Source organism: Myotis yumanensis, unplaced genomic scaffold, assembly GCF_028538775.1.
Source record: "Myotis yumanensis isolate MYYU_CA2020_CCGP unplaced genomic scaffold, mMyoYum1.0.hap1 SCAF_2, whole genome shotgun sequence".
NCBI lineage: Eukaryota > Metazoa > Chordata > Mammalia > Chiroptera > Vespertilionidae > Myotis > Myotis yumanensis.
Window position 1 is genome coordinate 214694151 of NW_027223753.1, and position 26032 is coordinate 214720182.

At 60.7% G+C, this 26032-nt stretch overlaps 1 protein-coding gene across 2 annotated transcripts in view; it reads left to right on the forward strand.

The window, feature by feature from the left end:
* RUNX1 (RUNX family transcription factor 1) overlaps window positions 1–26032 on the forward strand; it is a 189400-nt gene that overhangs the window by 128091 nt on the left and 35277 nt on the right. The window contains exon 6 of one of the 2 annotated variants that reach the window (XM_070407231.1): window positions 20122–20313. The exons of the other annotated variant lie outside the window; for it this stretch is intronic. Within the exon in view, the coding sequence (XP_070263332.1) occupies window positions 20122–20313 (192 nt within the window). The remainder of the gene's footprint in view (window positions 1–20121; window positions 20314–26032) is intronic. 2 annotated transcript variants of the gene reach the window in all.

Consider the following 26032-nt stretch of genomic DNA (forward strand, 5'->3'; position numbering starts at 1 on the left):
CCAGATCTGTGGCGCTGCCTGGGGCCCCGCCCCGTCCGGGTGCCTCACAGTATCGGGGTCCCCGGCGGAAACTCATACTCTCTGCTCAGGGGGGACATTCAGCACCAGGGCTTCCTGCTGGTCCTGGAGGCTGAGCTGCAGGGAGGCTGGGCTCTGAGACACGGAGATAAGGAATCTGGGCTCGAGGGGCAAACAGGGGGGTCTGGTTCAGGCACTTCCACCTCCAGCAGGTCACGGAGCCCCTGACCCTCGGGTTCCTCGTCTGCAGAACAGGGATTCTACTGAGCGCTTCTGTGTGAGGTTGAACGGGATCGTGAGCACCTGGCAGGGAAGGAACGGGGGGGGGGTCAGGGAGCCCTGGAGAGCCCCCCACCCCCCTGCATCTCCCTGGTGTCGCTCCGGCCAGGCCCTCTGAGGACTTTCGTTGTGGGGGAGCCGTGAGGCCGCCCTGGGCGTGGCTCTCTGCGTGTCACCCTTGCTCAGAGCACCTGTGGCAGTCTAGTCTGTCCTGTGGTTCCGGCCACAGCCTCCTGGCCGGCTGGTCCCCTGCTAGATCCATCCAGGGCCTGCCTCAGCTTCCCCGGTGCCCCGAGCGAGAAGAGCCCCTCAGAAAACGGCCCCCACCAGGACGGCCCCCGGGACACGGTGTTCGTCCACGGCCCCCTCGGTTCCACGTGCCACCCTCCCGGGCTCCCTCCCATCTGAGCTTCTCTCCCCGCTTTCTCTGGCCCCGCCCAGACCCAGGAAACCCGGGCTCGGTGACATCCTATTCCAATTCCTGCGTGAAAAGCAGGGACCGCCTGCCAGTGACCACCAAACCCCAGAGCCCGGGAGCGCTGGAGGGTTCCCAAGTGGGAATGGGGAAGCGAGGACGAGCAGTGACCTGCTTTACACGGAGCGGGGCCGGGGGCTCTCCCCGGGGAGCAGAGAGAAGCCAGGCTACCTGACAGCAAGGCCCGGGGGCAGAGGGCCCGGGGGCAGGTGGGCAGGGAGGACTGGACGCTGAGGGCAATGCGCTCCTGGGGGGCTCACTCGGGGGCTGTCGAGTCTCTGTCTCTATGGACAGACGCGAGCAGCCCAATGGCGGCCTGCCTGGAGGAGGGAGCTCACACCACATGGCCCCTCGACAGACCCCGCCCTCTGCCCTCATGCCCGTCACCAAGGGCGGGGGGGCCCCGGGCGGGGGGCCCCTCGCTGGTGTCTGCTGTCACCTCCAAGGCCCTGAGAGGTGGTTGGAGACGGATGGTGAGGGGCCTCCTCAGAGCCCGCCGTGGGGGAAGCGGGTGGTGGTGGCCGGGGTCTGCCGTCCACTCGCCTGCCCTGGCCTCTCCCTCCAGGAGCAGCCCAGTGTGGCCGAGGGCGGGGGCTGGCCGAAGGGACCCCCGGAGAGGTGCCTGTGTGTGGCGTCTTTCCTGGAAGTGAAAGTTAAATGAACACGTATGTGCCTGACATAAAGAGGTGTCCTCGGTGCAGGGACACAGCCTCGGTTTCCCCAGCGGTTCTGGGAAAAGGCAGAGGCAGCCCCGGGGCCGGACACTGCTGTCCTCTCAGCTGTGAGCGGGGCCGTGGCTCATCGTCGCGTGCGGTTTTCCTGCTGTGTCTGCCCGCCTTGGGCCACGGTGGGAAGCTCTTCCTTTTGATGAAGCTCTGCTCACCGCTACATTTTTTTTTTTAAAGAGAAAGTTCACAAGTTTTTCCAGCTTTATTGGGATGTCAGCGACATGGTGTGTAAGTTTAAAGTCTCCAAAAGGATCCGCGTACACGTTTATGTTGTGACATGCTTATCACAGGAGGTCGGCCAGCACACCATCGCCTCACACAGCTCAGTGAGTGTGTATGTGTGGGTGTGTGTGCATGCGTGTGTGCGCGCATGTGTGGGTGTGTACACGTGTGCATGTATGTGCGCATGTGTTTACGAGCGTGTGTGCATCCACTTGTGTGTATGTGTGCGTGCGTGCGTGTGTGTGCATATGAGTGTACGAGTATGCATCCGTGTGTGTGCATGTGTGGGTGTGTACATGTGTGTACGAGCGTGTGTGCATCCACGTGTGTGTGTGCGTGTGTGTGCATATGAGTGTACGAGTGTGTGCATCCGTGTGTGTGTGTGCATGTGTGGGTGTGTACATGCGTGTACGAGTGTGTGTGCATCCACGTGCATGTGTGTGTGCATCTGAGTGTACGAGTGTGTGCATCCGTGTGTGTGTGCATGTGCGGGTGTGTACATGTGTGTACGAGCGTGTGTGCATCCACGTGTGTGTGCGTGTGTGTGTGTGTGAGAACTCTCAGAGCCACTCTTTGGCCGCTGTCACGTGTACACTAAACACATGCTGTTCACGAGAGTCACACCCGTACATCCCATCCCAGGGCTTAGTCCTCTTCTACCGGAAGTGTGTGCCCTGTGACCAATTTCACTCATTCTCCCCCCCTCCCTCCCCGGCAGCCACGGGTCTTCCCTGTGCCTCTGAGTTCCGTTCTTTAGGTTCCGCAGTGAGGTCACACAGCGCTTCTCTGCCTGTCTGACTCAACTCACTCAGCATAATGCCCTCGAGGTCCGTCCGTGCCCTGGCAAATAGCAGGATTCCCTTCTTTCTCACGGCTGAGTAATACCCCACTGTGTGCGATACACACACTCACACACATACACTCATACACTCACACACACTCTCACACACTCACACACTCACACACACTCACACATATACTCACACACTCATACACACTCACATTCACACACACACATTCGCACATACACACTCACTCATACAGACTCACATACACAAACACACACTCATACACACACACACTCTCTCTCACACACACACACACACACATACACTCACACACACATGCATTCACACACTCACTCATACACTCACACACGCTAACACACATACACTCACACACACACTCACATACATGCACTCTCACACACTCACACACACTCACTCATACACACACACACACACACACACACACACACTCATCATTGCCTTTTATTCATCCATCCGCCCCTCCGCCCATCCGCCCATCGATAGCACGTAGGTTGCTCTGTGTCTGGGACACTGTGGCTGATTCACAGTCACCTCGGATGTGGTGTGAGAGGTCCCTGCATGTAGATCAGGAGCCCGGACAACGTCACATCTATGATCACAAGACCCCCAATGCCCTTCTCATATGGTGCTGGGGGTTCTGGGTAATTCTTGTAGAATGGCCTGGCATGGCCAAGTCAAATAGTTTTTTGGTGTTTTGGTTTTTTAGTATATTTTTTTTATTGATTTCAGAGAGGCAGGGAGAGGGGGAGAGAGAGAAATATCAGTGATGAGACAGGATCATTGATTGGCTGCCTCCTGCACGCCCCCTACTGGGATCGAGCCTGCAACCCGGGCATGTGCCCTGACCGGGAATTGAACTGTGACCTCCTGGTTCATAGGTCAACGCTCAACCACTGAGCCACGCCGGCCGGGCTTATTTCTTACATTTGTAGGACCTAATTAAAACCTCGGGCTTGGTCCATGCGTCTGTCGTTTAGTCCGTGTGTCTGTAATACAGTCGTGTTGATGGGCAGATGCTCCGCGAGAGGACTTGAATGTGCGCCTCAGCTCGGTGCTGGGCGGGAGGATGTTTTGCTGAGCAGAGGGTGAGGAGGATGAGCCGTTGGTGCCTCTCTGACCCCGTGGCGGGGGGTGGGGGGCGTCCCCGTGCTGTGGGGTTTAGACGGTCATGCTGATGTCATGAGCCGTCACCTGTCTAGCCAGGAGTCTGTTGCATCTGGAACACTGAGTAACCCAATTAAGAACGGAAAAGGTTAATAAAACAAACATTGGCCACTTCTGGGGTGACGTCTGCCCTGGGGTGGAAGGAGTCGGTCACAGTCACGGCGCTGGGAGTCCGGGGCCGGGTGACGGCGGGGGCTCTGGGATATGCTGTTTCCGGCGGCACTGGTGTCAGGCCAGCGAACCTTGTTTTTAAATAGGGAGTTACAGTCCAAATCATTCGACTGAAGGCCTGGTGCCGTCGCTCACTCGCTTTGCGAAGGGCTGTGTTGAGATTCATCAGCAGCGAAGGCCATTTTCTTCTGTGCTTCTGAGTGCAAATAGCAAGCCCATCATCGATGCTCGGAGGGGACACGGGACCTGTATAAGGCAGAGGGCAAGTTTGTCTCAAGTGAAGAGAGGACGGTGTGAGGGTCCCTGTAACCCTCGGGTGTGATGCACCTGAAATACTAAACCCAGGCCGACCCAGGGAGAGGCGGATGAGACGTGTCCGCAGGCTGCTCCTGTGGTCGACGGAGAGTTATTTTCTCTTAATCATGAAAACTCCTGATAATAATGACAGCCCCTGTGCTGTTTGCCCAGCACCGCTCGCCGCGCTGGCACAGGCGCTGATGCAGTCTTCGTCAGAGCAGGCGGGGGAGGCTGAGCCAGGGGATGGAGGCCTTTGCCAAGGTCCCGGGGTCAGGCAGCGGCACTGCCACGGCAGCCGGACGCGGGACCCGCAGGCGCCGTCTGCCTTTGGGAACCGCACCAGCTACTCCCTGAGCTCCTGGATTGAAGTTCATCTCAGAAATGTCTCATGCAGAGAGTTTGTCAATACGGTTCTGCTTCAAGCGCCGTTTCCTCGGAGAAGCAGGGCCTCGCAGCCTTGGCAGTGGTCGCATTTGTGCTGATGGGAAGGGATCGCGTGTTCCCTGGGGCAGGAGGCAGCCACGCTGTCACACGTTCGATGCGGTTCCGTGTCTGTCCCTGCGGGGTCCACGTGGGGGGCCGGGCATCCGTGGGGACCTGAGCGGGGGGTGCATAGCACACACCCCTTCACCCCTTCCGCCCGTGCCGGCTGCAGGAGTCGTGCGACAGGTGGCCACCAGGTGAGCAGTCCAGTCCCCTTTGGCGAGTCCCCAGAGGCCGTGTGAGGGATGTTTGAGTCACGCGTGTTCCTGAACGGCCAGTGGAATGCCAGGCAGCGTCATGGGTCTGTCATCTCGGATTTAATGATCGGGCATTGTCACTTTGTCACTTTGCTTGAAGTGTATCTTTTTTTTAAATATATTTTTATTAATTTCAGAGAGGAAGGGAGAGGGAGAGAGAAACATCAATGATGAGAGAGACTCGTTGATCAGCTGCCTCCTGCACGCCCCACACTGGGGATCAAGCCCACAACCCGGGGATGTGCCCTGACGGGGAATCGAACCATGACCTCCTGGTTCATAGGTCGATGCCCAACCACCCAGAGCCACACCACCCAGTGCCACACCACCCAGAGCCACACCACCCAGAGCCACACCACCCAGTGCCACATTACCAAGAGCCACACCACCCAGAGCCACACCACCCAGTGCCACACCACCCAGAGCCACACCACCCAGAGCCACACCACCCAGAGCCACACCACGCAGAGCCACACCACCCAGTGCCACACCACCCAGAGCCACACCACCCAGTGCCACATCACCCAGTGCCACATCACCGAGAGCCACACCACCCAGAGCCACACCACCCAGTGCCACATCACCCAGTGCCACACCACCCAGAGCCACACCACCGAGAGCCACACCACGCAGAGCCACACCACCCAGTGCCACACCACCCAGAGCCACACCACCCAGAGCCACACCACCCAGTGCCACATCACCCAGTGCCACATCACCGAGAGCCACACCACCCAGAGCCACACCACCCAGTGCCACATCACCCAGTGCCACACCACCCAGAGCCACACCACCGAGGGCCACACCACGCAGAGCCACACCACCCAGAGCCACACCACCCAGTGCCACACCACCCAGAGCCACACCACCCAGTGCCACACCACCGAGAGCCATGCCACTGAGAGCCACACCACCCAGTGTCACACCACCCAGTGCCACACCACCCAGTGCCACACCACCCAGTGCCACACCACCCAGAGCCACACCACCCAGTGCCACACTGCCCCGTGCCACCCGACTGAGGTCGAGAACTAAGTTACTCTATCGCAGCCCTTGCTACAACTTACTATATGAAGGGCTAAAGGAAAAAGCTCCCACCTGCATTTAGGCTTTCGTTTATCAATTTTGAAACATGAAAAGGTCTCTGGGCCCTGAACTGGGACGTGGGTTTCACGCCGGCACCTCGGCCGTGGTGTGCACGCGGGCAGTCAGTGCTCTCACCCCACTTTCCTCTGCAGTCAAACTCGGCAACACAGAGAGGTCGCCTCTCGCGAGTTCCCACCCGAAGGGTAACAGGAAACGTCAGACAAACCCTCGGTTCCCACCCACAGGGCCTGGGAGTCTGGGCCCCGTGGGCCTCGCCGACCTGGCGCATTAGCCTGTCCACGTCACCCCGGCCGCACTGGAGGAGTCACTTGCTTCGCTGCCAGTTTTTAAAGGGCTTTTGTCGTTTGCTTTTTAAGTTACGGCTCTGAGTAACGCACTTCATTTCCCGCGGCCCTGGCTCCTGGCCATCCACTCGTAATCTCAGGGGTTGGGGTCCCCATTGGGGCACCTGCTAACTGTGTGGGTGACCCACCCGGGGGTGCGGGCCTGGCGGTGCCTCCACAGGGACGGTGGCTGTCGGGCGGGGTGGGAGGCTGAGTGGGGCCACCCCGTGGATGGTGGGAACCACGCCTGGGACACAGGAGCCTCGGGGAGATGGGCAGAGGCCCGAAACCCTTGGCCGTAAGGCGACTCTAAAGAGAAAAGATTTGTGAAGCCGAAGTTTAAAAATTCATAACATAGCCTTTTAGATGTTTGTTTAAACATTTATGTGTTTTGATTTTTTCCAGTTTTCTTTTGTATTTAGCCCCAGTTCAGTGGTGCAGTTTCTTTTCTGGGGGTCCCTTGTGTGCCCATGGCCTTGCCTGCCAACGTTGAAGGTGACCCGGGGGCGGGAGCGGGGGCGGGAGGGGGGGGTCTGTGTGAGCAGCATTGGATGTCGGTGGTACTTGCCATCCACCAAGTAGGCCTTTTCCAAAATATGCGTGTGGCTGAGGGTGAGGCGCTTCCACAAGTTCTAGAACACAGACACAAGACATGCCGGTCTCCTGGGGTTCAGACAAGTGCAGCTCACCTGCAGGGGCCGGGGGAGCCGGGGGAGCCGGGGCCACCAGCCACCTCCAGGCTTTGGAGCATAGACAGGCGCTCGGCCACCCTCGGGGTTTCTGAAGCCACGTGCCCACAGCTGCTCAGGGTGGGTTCTGGTTGGTTGGTTGGTTGGTTGGGGTTTTTGTTTGTTTTTTGCACATGTGGGGGGTGTCTGGGAGGCCCTTCTCCTGTCCCCTCACAGACACTCGGTGGCCCGGGGATCAGCGCACAGCGTTGGGGATCCTTCGGCGCCGGCGCTGCTCTCGTGTTCTGCGGCCCCCCCACCTGTGGCCTGAGGAGCAGCCCCACCCCCGCCCCCTAAGTGAGGCCCACGCTGCCATCTGGTTGCGTTAGGGGAGCAGTTAAGCGCGGCCTTGGGGGCCTGGCAGCTGCAGGAACAGGGGCCGGGTTCCACGTGCAGCTCCACGCGAGTGGGCGCCCACGGTTGGGCGGATGCCGGATGGATCGCTGACGGCGCCTGGCAGCCCTGGCGCTTCGCAGCGCGCCGGCCTCCGGCGTGGGGCAGACTCGGGACTGTGCCCACACGTGAGCACTGAAAAAACAACAAAACCTTCCTGGGTTTCACTTTGAAAAAACAACAAAACCTTCCTGGGATTTGCCGGAGGCCTGGGTTCTTCCCCGTGCAGCCGTGTCGCCGAGAGAACTGCCTCGGGGAGGCCCCGGGCGCCGCAGGCCACTCGCGGAGCACCGTGTCCGGGGCCGTTTAAATCCGTTCAGGAGCTCAGGCTCGGACGCTGGGCTCATGGGCGCGAGCTGCACACGCGTGTTCCCGCCCCCGCGTCTCCTGCTGCGCAGTTTGCTTCCCAGGTTCGCTTTGCTGCCGAGAGGGGTTGGCAATAAAGAGGCGGTAATTGGGCGGAACCTGCTGCCGGGCATCATTGCTGAGCTACCGGCACCGAGGGCGACGCGGGCGCGGTCAGATGTGAAGTGGCTTTTCACAGCGCAGCTGCGCCTGGTTTTATTTCTGTCCATCCTGTTCCACCTGAGCCTGCGGTGCTCCTAGGAAAGGCCACTCTCGCCGGTCGGTTGGCTCTTGGTTAGAGCATCGGCCTTCGGACAGAAGGGTCGTGGGTTCGATTCCCAGTCAAGTGCACGTCCCCACTGGGGACGGGTGTGGGAGGCAACCGACCCATCTCTCTCACATTGACGTCTCTCTCTCTCCCCGCTTCTCCCTTCTTTTCACTCTCTCTAGAAATCAATGGAAAAACATACCCTAGGGTGGTGGTTCTCAACCTTCCTAATGCTGCGACCCTTTCATACAGTTCCTCATGTTGTGGTGACCCCCAACCATAAGATTATTGTCGTTGCTACTTCATAACTGTAATTTTGCTACTGTTATGAATCGTCATGTAAATATCTGCTATGCAGGATGTACTTTCATTGTTACAAATTGAACATAATTAAAGCATAGTGATTAATCACAAAAGCGATATGTAATTATTTATGTGTTTTCCGATGGTCTTAGGCGACCCCTGTGAAAGGGTCGTTCGACCCCCAAAGGGGTCGCGACCCACGGGTTGAGAACCGCTGCCCTAGGGTGAGGATTAAAAATAATTCACTCCAGCCAGCAGCTATACATTCTGGAGGTACATTAATAAATTGAAAGACAAGGTAAAAAGAAATTTAAGTTCCGAAAGCAAAGGTTTTTTCTATCTGCCTTTTTCTGTTTTAAGGAGTGCAATCAGGTGGGTCTGCCTGCTCCCTCCACCCCGTTGGCAGGGGAATGGCCAGGCCTCGGTTTTACTCCTGTGACTTATGTAGACGCCGGCCCCAGAGAGCAGGCATCGGCGTAAACGGAGGCTGCCAGTGAAGGCGTCCTGTTCTGGACCAAACGCCGAGCACCTGAGGCCATGTTTGTTGGTCTGGTCTGGTCTGGTCTGGTTTGTCTGGTTTGGTTTGGTTTGGTTTGGTTCCCCGTGGCTTGGGGGTGATCTGTCCTCTGGTTGTGGATAGAAAGTAAATATCTGAAATAAGTAAGATCCTCCGTGCTCAGTACGTGGATGGTCCTTTTTGGATTTGCCCCTGACATCACCTTGTTTTTGTTTGACTTGACGATGGTTTTATGATCTTTCTAACTCACCCATCTTGAAGAGCTGAGGAGTAAGTGTAGCGACATGGTGGCGGTCATTTCCGATATCGCCAGCAGGGCGGAGCCCCAGTTCCAGACACGAGGCAGGGCCCCGGCCCGAGGCCGCGAGGCCCTGTTTGGAGCCAGACCAGCCAGCCCCTGCTTCTCCCTGCCTGTGTGTCCGTGTCCCCGTCTGCAGTGTGGGCTTGGAGATGCCTCCCTCACGGGGTGTGAGGGCTGAATGCGATAGCCTTAGAGGCAACCTACGGGGGGGGGGGGGGGGGGGGGGGGGCAGGGGGAGGGGGAATGGTCACCTCAGGTAGGAAGCTGGCTGCCGGATTCAGCCTTCCTCTCTTCCGTGACCAGAGCGCCCCCCCCCCCCCCCGCCTCCCGCCCAGCTCAGCGTCCTCGGGTAAAACCAGGAAGATGGCACCCTTACTGGGGAGCGGCTCGTGCAGACGGCATGAAGGGCCACGGCACCTGGCACACAGGGGCCCTTACACATCAGCTGCTGGGAAAGCACATGCCCGGGACCAGGCCGGCCCCCCTCCCACCCACCCCCGCCCCCCTGCAGGCCAGCCCTCCCCCGAAACTCCTGGGACTCTGCCCAGGTGGGGGCCAGAGAGCTGCCGGTGCCAACTTTAAAAACGCTGGGCTCAGAATACAATACAATAAGGGCTTGTTTCTCTCCTTTCCTTCCTCCCTCCCTGTTCTTAACCCAAACACTGAAGCCCCGAGCCGACAACTCATTCCTCGCTGGGGCCCCTGCGTCCTTGCAGAAAGGTGTTCTTTCAAACAAAGGTTTCTGTCCAAACGTAGTTGTGTCTTAGCCGAGCGTTCGCACTCTTGCTGCTGTGGGACCTGGCAAGGCTCTTAGCATCTAGAAGCTTCCACCGTGCCATCCTCGAGGGCGGGGTGGTGATCCGAGCTGTGCCTGTGCAGAGGGTTGTTTGAAGGGACTGAGGTCATCTATAGGGGTGGGCAATAGTCGGCTATGGTCGCATCACAATAATACAATAATCGATAAATAATAATAGAAAAATAAACTATGTTCCCCATAGGCACAACAGTAAACCTACTTGTGCCACCCAGTAGACAGTCTGCCCATTAGACAATAGTTATATAACTCGATGACAGGAAAATAATGGGACCATTTATTATTGGATGAGTTGTATGAAAATCTGAGGGGTCTCAAACAACATGTTATTGGTTTCTCGAAGGTAGGTTTCATCTCATTGTGGCCGCGGGGATTGATGAGAAGAAAATGGAAGAAAAAGAAATGAAGGCATCCGGTCAACCCCCAGCGTAGCCCGAGCTCTCGCAGCCTCCCCTTTGCCTAGGACAGCTTAGCTTCTTCTTTCCCTCCCGCTGCGCCCGCTCAGACAGAGGGAGGCAGGGAGCAGCGTGGACAGTGGGGACAGCCGCGTCCTCTTTTCACACGATTTCTCTTCCAAAACCAAACGCCATCTCTGCGTGACTCTGATTCCGTTTTCTTTCCATGAGAGGTTTGCGCAGCGTGGAACATCTTAGTGCCCCTTGCTTCGTTCGTCCTCACTTGCTTTTTTTTCCGCCCGTGGCTTTTTATATACGCTGCTGGCCTGCGATTTCTGGGTTAGATTTTGGGGGTGAAATGTGACACCCCTGGGCCTCGGTGCCAGGTTCCCAGGGTTCCCAGGGCAGCCAGTGCAGCTGCTGGGGGTGACGGTGCCCGAGGCCCCGAGGCAGCTCCGGGCAGCGCCGGGCGGACGCGGACGCCGGGGAGCAGGTCTGAGAAACCCTGCCATGTCCTGGGTGATTCAGCGTCTGAAAATAAACAGGAGCCAGGCCGGGAGGAGGAACTGGAAAAGGCTGAAATTTGAGGCTCGGGGGCTGGGCTCCCAGGCCGCTCTGTGAACTGGAAAGAATCCTGAGCCCCGGGCTAGGGTGCGGCCGCGGTGGAGGGCCTGCGGCCTGGGAACCTGGGTTCTGGCCCAGGCTGGCTCTCCGGGGCCCAGTGGCCCTCAGCCCTTCTCAGAACCTGTTTCCCCATCTGCAGGATGGGGGGGCGGGGATTTGATGATTTCACCACCCTTTTCAGCTTCTAACAGTAGGACTCGGTATCTATGGGAGTGACTGCCGGTTCCCACATCATTTGCTCACCTGGCAAAGGAGGAGCGAGAGCCCAGGGCCTGGAGCCACTGCCAGCCTGGGGAGACAGGGATCCGGGACGGGGGGTGGGGGGCAGCCAGGGGAAGAGGTGGGCAGGGGGTGCATCCGCTCGCTCCCCAAGCCGGCCAGAGAGAGAAATGCAGGTCCCCTCCAGAGTGCCAGGCCGTGCGTGGGGGAGTCGCCTCACAAGGCTGCCAATGGCGTCGGCGGCCTTTTAAAAAGGAAGCCTCCCTTAGAGCCACAAGGTGCTCAACTGTGCAGGCCCCAGAGGCCCGGGCTGATTGCTCAGCCAGCGAGGAGGGATGGCGTGGGCCCTGCCTCCCAGCCGCCCCTCCTGGGCCTCCTCGGCCCTGGGCCTCCGCGGTACCTGCCCGCTATCTCCCCATCTCGCCGCAAGCAGCTCTGGTTGACCACACCACTTCCCTATTGAAAGTTAATACCGTTTGACTCACTGCGCTCGGGCCTGCGCCAAGGGAAACACGCGGAGAATAACCCGCTTGTGCGGCCTCGGGAGGCTCCGGGCCCCGCTGGCACACCCTGCACAGGAGCCTTACTATGTCTCGCGGCTGCAGCTGCAGAGAAAAGGGAGGAAGCAGAAGTGGTTAAAAAAGGTGGGGGGCAGGGGGAGACGGGGAGGCGGGGGCCAGAGCTGAGCAAGGCGTGGGGGGCCCTCGGGCCTGGCAGAGGCTCCGTCATCTTCAAGCCACGACCAGGGCTCTCGGAGCTGAGATGCAGCCTTTACACACCAGGGTGTCCACACAGAGGAGGGCTGTTCAAGGAGCGAAAAGGAGAGAGGTCCAGTGCAAGACGGCCCTTGGAAAGGCGGCTCCTGGGCTTCCCTGGTGGAGAGGAGCGGGGTGCTGGGCCCAGGCAGGGTCCCTGCGGGGGCGAGGACAGGGCTGTCTCTTCTCCACCTGGAGAGGTTGGGACAGGACAGTGGCCGAGCTGGCCAGGGAAGTGTGGGCAGCCTCCTCGTCCTTCGGTGCTCGCTGGCTCAGGGGTCACCAGGGTGAGCGGGTGCTTGTGTCTTAGGCTAAATAGCACTTTCCCCGCTAGGCACCCCCCAAGCCCAGCAGGCGGTGGCTCCTGTGTTTTCATCACCCGACTGTGGCCTTTAGGAGTCCCGGGCAGATAGCCACTCGCCAAGGGTAGGGACCTGGGGACAAGGCTCCCCCGGGCCCCCCCCAGAGGCTCCTTCAGAGGTGGGTGCTGACCACAGGGGCCGGGAGTCAGCCTGGCGAGGAGGCGAAGAGCATTCTCTAGACGGCGTGCGATCGGGGTCGTGTGGTGAGGGGGGTGGGATGGGGATGTGCAGTGGGGGCGTGTAGTGGGCGTGTGAGGTGGGGGCGTGAGGTAGGGCCAGGGCCTGTTAGAAACAACCCCCGGCTGCCGTTGGCTTCCGGACACGTCGGTGCTCAGGGGCCGAGTGCTCGGGACGCCCGGTCCCTTCGCACCGGCGGGGCCCGCTCGGCCGTCTCACAGGGCCTGGCTGCCCTGGCTCTCTGCTCCCACAGGCCCGCCCGGCATCCAGCTGGCACCCGCGACACCAGAGAGTGGGGGAACCAGAGGCCCCGGCCCTGCTGCCGGGATGGGCACTGGGCAGGGCTCCTAGGGGTGGGCGGGGCTCTTCTGACCTCTGTCAGCAGCGGGTAGAGGTCATTCCGGTCATCCGAGGTCAGCCGAGGTGCTCAGGGAGAAGTGCCCGGGAAAGGGGACTCATTCACTCGCTCGCGCCCTCCTTCGCTCATCCGCGCATCTGCCCGGTTGCTGTACCGCCACCAGCCGGGAAGGGACTCTCAGTTTCCCCGGCCTGTCTGAGCACGCCCTGCGCCTCGGCCAGGAATGCGTGGCATGTGCCCTGCGCGGGCAGGCGGGCGGGCAAGGGGAGACCCCCAGGGGTCGGGCCTGTGCGGGCAGCAGGAGGCCCGGGTGCAGCCTGGGGGCTCGGAGTCATTCTCTCCTTTTCCTCAGCACTTGCCCTGGGGCTCGACCGGAGCTGAGCCGGAGCTGAGCTGACCGAGCAGAGCGGTGGCCGCCGACGGGGGGGGTGGGGAGGGGGGGTCCTGCTGTGAGGGGACAGGAGCTCTGGCTCTGGGTGGCGGGCACACGGGGCCACAGACAGATCTTGTAACATAGAAACCCACACATGAAACCTACATGAACATGTTGAGCAGTGTCATCCCAATCAATTTTATAAATAAATTTTTAAAAAATAAGTAAGTAGCCCTAACCGGTTTGGCTCAGTGGATAGAGGGTCGGCCTATGGACTGAAGGGTCCCGGGTTCGATTCCGGTCCAGGGCATGTACCTTGGTTGCGGGCACATCCCCAGTAGGGGATGTGCAGGAGGCAGCTGATCGATCTCTATCCCTCTCCCTTCCTCTCTCTGAAAAATCAATAAAATATATTTTAAAAAAAATAAAAGTAAGTAAATAAATAAATAGAAGGCAGGTCAGAGGCAGCATCCCCAGGCCACACTCTCCACCTCCTCCAAAACCCACCCTCGAAGTCACCCTCCATCAACCCCTCCTGCAGTCCGTCCCTCCGTCCGTCCCTCCGTGGGGACAGGAGGTGCCGGGAAGTGAATGCACAGTGCCGGCCGCTACCACTCTCGGCTACTCTTTCGTTTACTCTCCAGCAGGGATTTCCCCACAGCCCCTTCCCAGGGAGGGTGATGGTCGCGGGAACCGGAGGCCGGGAGAGGAGAAAGAGCCTTGAACTTGGGAGCCGTCTGCGCAGTCCACACCATCTGTGGAGGCTGCCCCGAGTCCCCAGAGGGCCACCCGTGGTTCTCACCCTCAGCGCAATTACCTGCTTAGTCAGGGCACCAACAGGAGGTCACCGGGGTGACCCTGACACCGGTTCGTCTCTGGCTTCAGGGAGCTTCGGCTCAGGGAGCTCACGTGCGTGAGCGAAGGCTCCGCTGTCTGTGACTGCGGCGTGAGCTGCCGGAGCTCAGTTGTGCTTCTGTTTTTGTCCCTGAGCTTTGGGGACGTGTTCAGGGAGGGCAGGGCCCGGGGCAGCCCTGTGTGGGCTTCACTTGGAGTCCGTGTGAGCGGGGACTGGCCCTGGCCCTGGCCCAGCGGGCTTTCCTCGCGACGTGGCTGTGGCCTTCTCCACCTCCCCTTCCTGCGTGTCCAGCAGTGGCCGTAGCCTGTGGCCGAGGACACTCTGGTCATGCCTGTGTGTTTCGCAGACTCCAGACAATTCATGAAACTCCGTATGTTTGGTTACCGGTTTTTTTTCCCCCTCTACAAGTGTTTTTTCTGAGTCTTGTAGTTTCATTTCAGCCGAAACCTTTCGCTCATACTTCTTTGGCCCTGAACGCGGTCTCCTCTCCGGCGGTTTGATGAGGACAGGTGGGTGGCACCGGTCACCGCAGACCTGAGCACCCTCTGCGTCAGTCTTGGTTGTTCCGTCACCGCTGAGTGAGCCTGCTTTGTGGCAGGTACTCTTACGGGTGCTAGGGACCCAGCTGTGAAAAGGGAGACAGGATCCCACCCTCCTGGGGTTCACAGTCCACTGGGCACAGACAGACCAGAAGTAACGTTTATTAGTGCTACGCAGGAAACCTGAGCAAAGGGGATTGGGCAGCTTGGGGACAGTGTGTCACTTGGATTAGGAGTCAAGTCTCATCAGGGACAAGATGACATGTAGGCAAAGGCATGAAGGGTAGAAGGACCCGGCATCTGAGGAGAGATTATTCAGGGCCAACAGCACGTGCAAAGGCCCTGAGGCAGGCATGCAGCAGCAACAGCAACCAGACGTGTGGCTGGAGCAGAGTGGGGAACGCCAAGCAGCTGCCTTCTGGTTTCAAGGAGGGGATCCACCTGAGAAACAGGTTCAGCCAAATGCCAGCCTGACCTCTAAAACGTGCCCTTCATGCCTCGTGAGGGGCCACTGCTGGCCGAGGTTTGGGGGGACTCGGGATAGAGAGGCCCTGTGTACAGGCAGACTTGGTGGTCACATGGTGGCCTGTCGCCACCTGCCAGAGGAGCCAAAGCTCATCCCACCCCTGGTGTGCCTGGTCCTCGGGGGTGAAGCTTCGTGTCTAAGATCCCTAAGTGGAAGCACGCTGCCTGGAAGGAGCGCATCCCAGTGGGTTCACCCCACCGCTCACTGTGACTTACCTGCCTGTGGGAGGCGGGAGGGCGTGAGCGCAGGGACAGTGCCCTGCGCAGGCGCGTGGGTGGGGCTGAAGTTCACGGGTGGCTGATGGGACCTCATGCTTGCAGGCCTCTGGCCACTGATGGGAGGGGCGTAGGGGGACCGAAAGTGCCATTATTTTCTAACCGGTAAGAGGAGCAGGGACATGCGCCCTGGATTAGGTTCGGCAGCGTGGCTTTCTCTCCGGCTGCTGCCCAGCTGGTCTGAAGGAGCGCGAAGGGCCGCTCGGCCTGGATGCCGCCACGGGAGGCGGTGGGAAGGGGCACACACAGAAGGGCTGTCCCAGTCGCGCAGGCAGCAGGTCTGCTCAGCAGGCTTGGGGGGGGAGCAGCTCCGGGATCCCCGTGTCCCAGGCCACGAGTGACTGTCTGAAGGGAAGAGCAGGAGGGGGGGAGGGCACTCTCAGGGTGCACCGAGGGGGGCGCGTCCTGGCCCACAGCGGGGGGTCACCAGCGGGGAGAGGAGAGAGGGTGCTCTCAGGGTGCACTGGGGGGAGTCCCGGCCCACAGCAGGGGGTCACCAGTGGGGAGGGGGGAGAGGGTGCTCTCAGGGTCCACCAGGGGGCGTCCCAGCCCTCAGCAGGGGGTCACCAGTGGGGAGGGGGTGCGGGTGGAGTCCCGGAGCTGAAGACCTGGCTGATGCAGCTTGGGACTGGCTCCCAAAGGCCAGGCATTTGCCTGAAAAAAAGGAAGGAAAAACAGAAAGAGAGAAAGAAAGGGGGAGGGAGGGAGGGAGGGAGGGAGGGAGGGAGGGAGGGAGGGAGCTCTGAGAGCCCTAATGCCATACAACGCTGTCCTGTCCGAGAAGCCTGTGCTGAGAGTCGTCGGTGGGAACCAGCCAAGTGGCTGATCTGCAGGTGCAGTTGTGCGATGCTCGGAGAGTAGCCCCGTAGCCCCTAACCCCAGGCCGCCAGATAAGGAGGCTCCGGGTGGAGAGACTCGCGGTGGAAAAGCAGGTTTAGAAACAGAGTCAACCTCCAGGCCGGCAGCCTGGCTCCCCAGGGCCTCAGCGTGCACCCCATCCTGTGGGCTCAGAGGCCTGCCCCTGAGAGTCCCGGGTTCACCTGGGAGCTCAGCCTGAGCATTGTGACTGTGGCTCCCGGTTCCTCACAGTGAGGGTGGGAGTGACAGTCCCCGCCCGGCCTGACCTTGGCATTCTCAGTGGCCAGCGTGCATCGAAGGATCAGGAAATTAGGAGAAAGACCAGGAGTCATCACCTCACGCTCAGCCCCCGGTGCTGTGGGCCTGGGTCTGGGCACAGCGCTGGTGTATTTGGTGCATTCGTTTCCACCCCAGAGCAAATGAGAAGCACCTTGAAGGCGCAGGGCCATAGGGAGGAGTGGCCCCCTCACTCCCAGGCTCCCAGGATGCTCCTGGGCCAGCGCAGCCCCTGCCCCTGAGCAGAATCCAAATTCTCGGCCGCGCCCCGCACCTGCCACTCAGGAGGGGGACTAGCTCGCTGCCTATGCAGTGGGCTCTGGCTCCTGTCCTCTGAGCAGGAGGGGACAGAGCGGGACCTGGGGGCGGGGAGCACCCCAATGTCCCCGCATCTGCTATGCACCACGTGGGCCTCTCCCTCTGTGCACTTGGGGTTCGCAGAATTTGGGGTGACTACATGCGCTGAGCATGCGGTGGGAGAGGGTGAGGGAGAGGGTGTGTTTTCAGACCTGCCCTCTTTCTCGGTGGCTGGGTGACAGCGGGTAAATGACATAACTTCTGGGCACTGCTCCTCCCACCCGTGCGTTCAAACAGAAGGCTGACTTCCTGGCCCTTCCCCCCCCACACCCAGTCCTGAAAAACCCCAACCTCGGGCTGTGCTCTTGGCTTAAAGATATAGGAAGAGACTGGGGAGGGAAGTTAAGTCCTTACGTTTACAGCACGTTGGGTGACATGTGAACACGTATAGATCATGTGTGTCCTGCTAACATCCTCATTATGGCCTCCATGTCGCATTATATGTGACTGTGTAACGTACCCACCGTGTGTCACATGGGACAGGAGTGCCCGCTGGGCCTGGCCAGGGCACTGAGCTGAAGTGACGTGTTTGTGTTTGGTTTCTTGGTGGCACCTGGTCCCCAAGCGTGTGGCGGCGGCAGGCACGATGCATGGCCTTTCTTCAAAATGCCTCGAGCCGTGTATTCAGCACACACATGCCCCCGGGCCACCCCCGGACCCCGACACGGGTTCTTCAACAACACCCCTAGGCGCCGAGGACGGGCCATGGGAACTCGCACCAAACCTGCTGCAAAGCTCTGTGCCTTCGCTACCAGCTGGCGCTCTTTCTGAGGCAGAATCCTCCCGATCCTGGTGCCCCCTCTGCCCCCTGACCCCCAAGCCCTCTGCCCCCTGACCCCCAGGCCCTCTGCCCCCTGACCTCCAGGCCTTCTGCCCCCCTGCCCGCCTATGCCCCTCTGACCCCGCTCTGCCCCCCTGGCCCTCAGGTCCTCTGCTTCTCCTGACCCCCAGGCCTTCTGCTGACCCTGACCCCCCTCTGCCCCCTGCCCCCTGCTTTCCCCCCCTGACCCACAGGCAGCCCTCTGCCCCCCTTGACCCCTAGGTGGCCCTCTGTCCCCCCTGACCCCGAGGTAGCCCTCTGTCCCCCCTGACCCCCCAGGCACCAGGTCCCGCTCAGGCTTTAAAAGGGCCAGATTGTGATGCTCCGAGCAGCCCTGGAGCTGGAACTGTCGGTTTTTCTGAAGAAAACGTTAGATTCTCCAGGGTGATCACCAGGGAGCCAAGAATGTGTTGCGAAGATACGGGGAGGGAGGAGTCAGGGAACTCCAGAGATGCTGAATGACTCCGTCCGCGATTGACGGGAATAGAACGTTCCACAAAAAGACATTTCTGTGCTTCAGAGGGGATGACAGGTTGTTCCGGGGCCCGGCCCCACAACCGTTCGCCCACAAGGCCAGGGCCTGAAATACCCGGCTGGTCAGGCCTCGCCCCCGTGGGCCAGGCTGGGTGTCTCGGCTGTTGGTGTGGGGCGGGCGCTGTGGGCTGTGGGGCTGAATCAGCGTCCGGATTTGCCTGGTGACACGTGAAGAGGGGGCGTTCGCGGGAGCCGCACAAACACGGTGCTGGCGTGTTTTCCCTCCTCCGGCCGGGCGGCCCGGGGCAGGGGCAGTCTCCGCAGAGAGTGGGCCTTTCTCCGCCCTGGAATCTGAGCCGCGGCAGCTGTGCCAAGGGTCCCGGTGGCGGGCGGAAGCGAGGCCACGGGCGTTCGGGACCATTACACCAGCCGTGAAATGTTTTCTCAGATTGATTTCAGAGAGGAAGGGAGCTGGAGAGCGAGATAGAAGCATCAGTGACGAGAGAGAATCATGGATCGGCTGCCTCCTGCACGCCCCCCACTGGGGACGGAGCCCACAACCCGGCTTGTGCTCTTGACCAAAACTGAACCCGGGACCCTTCAGTCCACCGCAGGCTGATGCTCTGTCCACTGAGCCACACCAGCTAGGGCGCCATGAAATTTAACTTTGTAATTGTAGCGATCGGGAGCCAGGCTGAAATGCCCTTCTCTCCCCATCCCCTCACCTCCCCCCCCGCCCCACCCCTCTGCCTCTCCCGGCTGGGCCACGGGGAGTGCGGGCTCAGGGACCCCCCTTTCTCACCGAGGATCGGGCAGGTGAATGAGAACATGGGTGTGGCCACAAGCAAGCTGCTCCTTCGGGCTTCTCTTCAGGCCACTGGACAGCCAGGGGCTGTGAAACCAACCGGCAGCGAGTCTATGGGACCACAGGGCCGGGGCGCACATAGGAGCATCGTCGGCCTCCAGGCCTGAGTGTCCACTTTAACGCATTTTGAGGGGCCTCTAGGGGGGAACAGGAGGTCCCACCCTCCTGGCCTGTCCTGCGTGAGTGGCCTCTGCTCCCTGCGTCCTGGGGGCAGTGATTTAGACCAGGGGCCAGCAAGGACACGTACTGTCCCTACCGACACTGAGGGCCATCCCCCTGGGGTTCCTGGGCCCCCTGGGAAGCTGGTCCCGGCTGCCGGTGGCACCTCTGGGCTCCAGGGCCCGGCCTGGGGGAGTGCTGGGCTGGCGCAGGCCCCAGCTGCACCTTCCGGTAGGTTCCTTCTGGGAGCCGCACCTGGGCAGCAGTTTCGGGAAGGAAAGGTTCCCAGGAGGCTCGCGAGGGGGGCTGCGGGGCGGTGCCCTTACCAGGAAGCCTGGCCTCCCTGGGCTGTGGGTTCGCCACACCTTGCTTCCTGTTGGAAGGGGCGTGCCCGGGCTCCAGGGCTTCCACTGCTGCTGAAAAGCCGGTGGGTGGTGCGCAGCGAGGAGCCGCTGAGCTCGCCCGGGAGGCACTGCTCCCCCCACCATCACTGAGCCCCAGCAGGTGGCCCAGAGCCAGCAATCACTGTGTCTCCCTCCTGCCCTCACCACCACCACCTGCCCTGAGGCCCCTTCCCCTCCCTGCGGAGACAGGGGGTCCAGGCCCTGGAGCCCAGGCTGGGGGAGCACCTAGTGGCCGCGTGACAGAGGGGGCCCCAGGCTGCTGTGGGGACAGTGTTCCCGAATTGCCCCACGGGGGTGAGGGGAGAGGGAGGGGAAGGACAAGAAAATCCCCAATTTCAGAAGATCCACAATACATGTTCTGATCTCTTCCCTCCCTCCTTCCCTGCCTCCCCCTCCCCCCCCCCCCCCCCCCCCCCCCCACAATAGGACATCGTCAGAAACTAGACGATCAGACCAAGCCGGGGAGCTTGTCCTTTTCCGAGCGGCTCAGTGAACTGGAGCAGCTGCGGCGCACGGCCATGCGGGTCAGCCCACACCACCCCGCCCCCACACCCAACCCGCGCGCCTCCTTGAGCCACTCCACTGCCTTTAACCCTCAGCCTCAGAGTCAGATGCAGGGTAAGTACCTGGGCCGCCCCCTGCCCACCTCGCCCCCGGCAGCACCCAGCCCCACCCATCCTGGCTTCGCTTCTGTGCTCAGAGGGGGTCCGCAGGCCAGCAGCCCGGGCGCTGGTTGGACACGCGGTCCCAGACTGCCCAGGCCTGCGGAGTCCGACGACATGGTCACAAGGCCCCAGGTCGAGGGCACTGCTCCCTGGGAGGTGGACTGTGGAGAGACACATGCAGATGATGCTAGTTTGATTAGCTGTGCTGTTTCCTTACCTGCCCTTTAGGCTGGAAGACACACGCATGTGCACACACATACACACACATGTGCATACACACCAAGCCAGGTGCAGGCCAGGCTGTCTCAAGTGCATACTGTCTCCAGCGTCCGTTGGGGGTTTGTTTCTGAGATCCGCTTTTCGGAAAATGTAAATAAATAGGAGGACTGTTCGGATGCCGTCACGGCAGAGGTGTTATTTGCAATCAGTGAATTTGCAATCAATAAAGCAGGCCGGTTGCCCGCACCCCGCAGGGCTAGTGAGCTGGCAATGGCAACAGCACTGGAACACAACAACTGCCCAGCGCCCACCCTGCCAGGTGAGATAGCGCACCCAGCTCGCTGGCGCTGCGGGACCACTGACGTCAGCGAGTGTTTGCTCTGCGATACCGTTTCCCGGCCGGAGCAGGCCCAGGGAGAGCCCTTCCCAACCTGCAGGCTCGTCCACCTGTCCGCCCATAAGGGAGAGAGGCCGCGCCTGTGGGAAGGGCGGCGACCAGCGGGGACGGCAGCTCGTCCTCCTGCAGCAGAGCCACTTCCCGGCGTCTCCTCTGTGTCGGTCGCGCGGAGATCTGTAGGGTTTTCGGGGTGATGCTCTTCCTTTCGGGGTTAGCACATGCACTCCCAGGAGGCTTGTGGCCGTTGTGCACAGAGCCAGGTGGGGAGGGGGGGCGTGCCATTAGCTCTCACACTTGTGTCTCCGGAGGAGGCTCTTTCCTTTGAGTGTCAAATTCCCAGATGTTTCCCGGAAGTGTCCACGCTCAGGGCTGCTGGGTGGCCTGTCTGTCCAGCAGCCCCTTGTGGACGGACAGAAACCACAAGCGTGACTCTGCGGGACCGCCTCAGCCACAGGTGTGTCCCAGGCGTGTTTCGGAAGCGGCCCCTGGTGCCGTGGCTTTCCCGGTGCTTCCTAGTGATGGACACTCGTCCAAAATGTGCATCTTGATTTCTTCCAACGCCAGGACGCGGTGTGCGGTGCATTCGGTGGACGGCTCATCCAGGGCGAGAGGATGGGCTCGTGGGAAATGATACTTTCCTTCTAAGTAGCATGACCTTCTCGGGGTGATCCCTGGGTCTGCATGTAGGGCCATTTAAACCTGCTCCTGTCCTCCTCGGGACTCCCTCTGTCACCTCGTCTTCTTGTTCTCTCGTGGCATCGCTGGCCACGTGCACCGCGGGGTTGGCCTTCCCTGCCGACCCTGCCAGCATTTTGAAAGGCGACGGGATTCAGCCACGGGGGCGAGCAGAAATCGTCCCCACGCAGCCAGCGTTGCTGACAGGGGTGTGGTGAGGAGCGACCCTATCTGACGTCCCTCCCCACCAGACGGACCCTTTGACCAGAAAGGAAAGGGGTCGGGGTGAGACGGGTGAATCCAGCAGCAGCCCTGCGGACGGGCTTTCGTTGGCTCCCCGGACCCTGACCCGTCCTTGTTCCTTCGCAAAAGCTTCCTCCCTTCAGCAGCGTCTGAGCACGAGGAACGCGCCGCTGGCGGCCCCAGGGGCGCAGCGCTCCTCTGCAGGTGGAACTAGATCGCCCACGCGCTTTCTTTCCAAATGATGCTTAGCCACCCAGTGCTGCACGGACCCTGTAGGGACAACGTCTAAAAACAAGAACCCCTGCTATTTCCCTGAGACGCCTTTCCTTCCTGTTGTGTTTTCCTTTAAGAAAATGCTCTTATGCCCCGTCGTGTTGGGAATAGGCCCCCTGGGCTTCCCCACTGAATCAGGAAGTTGACAGGGTCCTCGCAGTGACGTCTCTTCCCCGACCTCCGTTCTGCTCTCAACAGGTGGGAAAGGGTTCTTTTCCCAGCTCAGCTCCCGGGCGTCTGTACTGTTTCAGAAGATCCTTTACGTGATAATCGGCGTGGGCGTGGCTCTCCCTGACCCGGCCCCAGTGGTCGGGGCAGCCGGTGTGGCCGTGACTGTCCACACGTACGTGTTTCCAGCACGTGGACGTGTCAGCCATGGGGCGCGGAGAGGTCACGGGTTGACGAGAGGCTGGGGACCCCGGCTCTGCTGGGACTTTGCCGGGAGGGGCACCCCTGTCCCTTGGACTCTGTCGGTAGGAAGTCTCTTGGAGACACAGCCACGCCGAGATTTAAAGGGTGTCCCAAAATTCACGCAAGAAGTAATTGTGATAGAAAACACAAGCTTATAATTAAAAATTGTAAATTTTTTATTGATGCATAAAGTATACAGTATAGGGTTATGTATGGAATAGCACATCAGGTAAATGGCCTCCACGGCTTTGCTGGCACATACGCAAAGCTGTGGCCTTCATTGGTCTTCATTGTCCCTGCTCCTGGGCCATCATTGGTACTTGGTAGTGCTTATCAAATTGAAGGGATTGAAATCAAAGGGCAACAGATATTAGAATCTGATTCAATAAACCAAGTAAAATTAGGCTTTTATTTTTGTTGTTGTTGTTGTTAGTGCTCACGCAAAATTCAAATCTTGCGTGAATTTTGGGACACCCCTTTATCTAGAATCGATGTGCCTGAGAATCACTCAGAACAGACACCTCGCACCATCGTAACGAGGTGCAGGAGGGGTGGGTTGCCATGCCGCCAGACCACCCTGTGTGCCTTGAGGTGGGGACTATAAAAGGGCTGAGGTTACGTTCGGCTTCCTCGGTTACCAGGTCTGATATTGAGCTCTCAGACAGCCGTGCTGCCACGGCCGCGCGTTCACGAGCGTCAGGATGGTCCGTGAGTTTCAGCGCTCGTCGGCAGCCGCCGGAAGGGAAGGGGTGCCCTTTTCAAGGCTGAGATGGGGCAGGTCCTGGGACGATAAGGCACCGAGTCCCACGTCTAGCACACACAGCCCCTCTGCCCCCCCAGGCGGCTCCAGGCAGCCAAAGTGAGTGACTAAGAATTCGACTCCTGACCTGCCGCTCACGGGGATCCGCCCTGCGGCTGCGTAACCCCTTCCTGTCGGGAAACGGGATGGGACAGACCTGCAGGGACAGACGGTCAAAACCACAGAAACCAAGAGGCGGCGAATGTTCCCGTGTGTGTTGCCCGAAGCCCCACAGCACGGGGTCTGGCTCTCTCATTGGCCGGTTGGGACGCATCCCCCGGGTCGGGCTTTCTGTCCATCACGCCATCCTCGCCACAGGCCCGCGGTGTGGTTGGCAGACAGGCCATCGGAACTTGAGGTTAACCACTGCCCAGTGTCTCCAGGACCGGCGGTGACACGCAGCCTTACGCCCAGACCCTCCTGGCGACAGGCCGGTCCCAACGGGCTGGCGGGTCCCCCTGGGCTCACACTCGGATCCAGGACGGACAAGACGCAGGGCCAGCCGTGTCCAGGCGCGTCCCGTGGACAGCGGCGGTGGGTGAGCGGCCGGGCTGCCTGTCCGTCTCGAGGTCCTGCAGTGAGTGTGTTCTGTGATCGTTAGATGTCACGATGCTCTTCGTAACTGTGGGCCAGGCTCCGGGGCGGACACGCAATAAATGTCCCCTCTGGGCCCTGAGCGTTTGTTTCCGGAGGCGGCGAGCAAAGCAAACGTAACTCACTCCCCGCAGGAGCGACGGAAGGAGGAGAGGGGCGGGCGAGGCACAGGCTGTGTGTGCGCACCGTGTCGGGCCCCCCCGCCCGGCCTCCCACGTGGACGGGCCTCCCTCGGGGGCCATCGGACCAGAGCCTCCTTCACCCCCCGGCCCGCCCCCCCACCCCCGGGGCAGCATCGCTCGGCCTGGGGGCTCTGGCAGTCCCAGGGGCGGGCGGGGACCCTGCCTTCCCAGCCATTGCCCGATACTCAGTCTCCCCAGGGACTTCTGTGTGGGCAGCGATTCTCCCCAAAAGGGAAAGTTGCTTTGGAGACACCAGACACCGTGTCCTTTGTGAGCTCTGTGAGGTGGGGGTCGACTTTGTGCCTCAGCCACACGGGGCTGCGTGTATCACCTGCATCCGCTGGGTCCACCGGAGGAAGTAGGGCTTCCCCTCTCCCACAGAGGAGCCACCAAACCCCTTCCAGGCTTGGCAGGGAAACATCAAACTGCATGGCACCCCTCCTCCTCCTCCTCCTCCCCCTCCTCCTCCTCTCCTCCCCCTCCTCCTCTCCCTCCCCCTCCTCCTCCTCCTCCTCCTCTCCCTCCCCCTCCTCCTCCCCGTCCCCCTCGTCCTCCTTCCCCTCCTCCTCTCCCTCCTCCTCCTCCTCCCCTCCTCCCTCCCCCTCCTCCTCTCCCTCCCCCTCCTCCTCCCCTCCTCCTCCTCCTTCCCCTCCTCCTCTCCCTCCCCCTCCTCCTCCCCATCCCCCTCCTCCTCCTCCTCCCCCTCCTCCTCTCCCTCCTCCTCCTCCCCCTCCTCCTCTCCCTCCTCCTCCCCCTCCCCCTCCTCTTCTCCCTCCCCCTCCTCACTCTCTCCCTCTCTCCCCCTCTCCTTCCCTTCCCCTTTCTCTCTCCCTCCCACCCCCCAGCAATTCTAAAAGTTCAAAAGCAAACCAGGGTGGGGGCTGCTGGTTGCCAAGGAAGCAGAGGCTGTCACCCTGTGACCCAGCACATGACCCCTCACACGTAGTCTATGGATGGCCACTTGGCGGTGACCCAGAGCCAAGTCTTCCGAGTGCCAGACGTCTTTCTCTGAGCCGGGCTGTGAACAGGCCACGTGGACGATGTAAAAAATAACTTACCTGGGGTGCAAGGTCAAGGGCCTTTCAAGGTCAGCATCGGAATCCTTACCCTGAAAGCAAGCCTGAGCCAGTGTGTTCCATGAATAAATGAAGGTAAATCAGTGCGTGTAAGAAGGAGGGAGGGGGACGGGGGAGGGAGGGAAGGAGAAGCAGAGGAAGGGACGCGGAGCGGGGGTCGGGGGTAGGCCCCCCCATGCCGCAGCTGGGTCCTGCCCCGCCCCCCTCCCAGCAGGCGGACCGGTGCCACTGAGAGACGAGGACCCCTTGGGGCGGGCCTGCGGCTCCGGTGCCGTGTTCCCTGCCCGTGGCTGGAGCCACATGCACTGCGAGTTCAGGGGACGGTAGGAAAGCTCCCTGAGTGAACTGCATTGTTGACATTCAGCGAAGGGGGACGCGGGGGAGAAAGCTAGGACTTGTTTTCTCCCTTGTCCAAGCCCTCAGGTCCTGGCTTCCCCCCTGCCCGTGGCCACTGGCCGCACCGGTGGTCACTCCCCACTCGGGGTGGCGGCCGCCCTAGTCTCACTCCGTGTGGGCAGGCGTCCTTACCCACACGCAGGCCGCCCGCCCAGGTGCCATGACGCCTTTCCAGGCGCCTCACAGCTCGGTCCCTCACACGCGGCCTCTCGTGGAGCCGCCACCGCGGCCGCCGCCGCCGCCGCCAGCTGCCCGTGCTCCAGGGGCCGTGCAGCACACACGTGGGGCTGCCCTTTCCCGTGTTCACGGGGATCGGACCACACCTCCCGCGGCGTGTTATTGAGGCCGTGGGCCTCTTTTCTAGTTAAGGAAAGGAGGACTCCCTTCCGGGTGTGATCTCCATGATA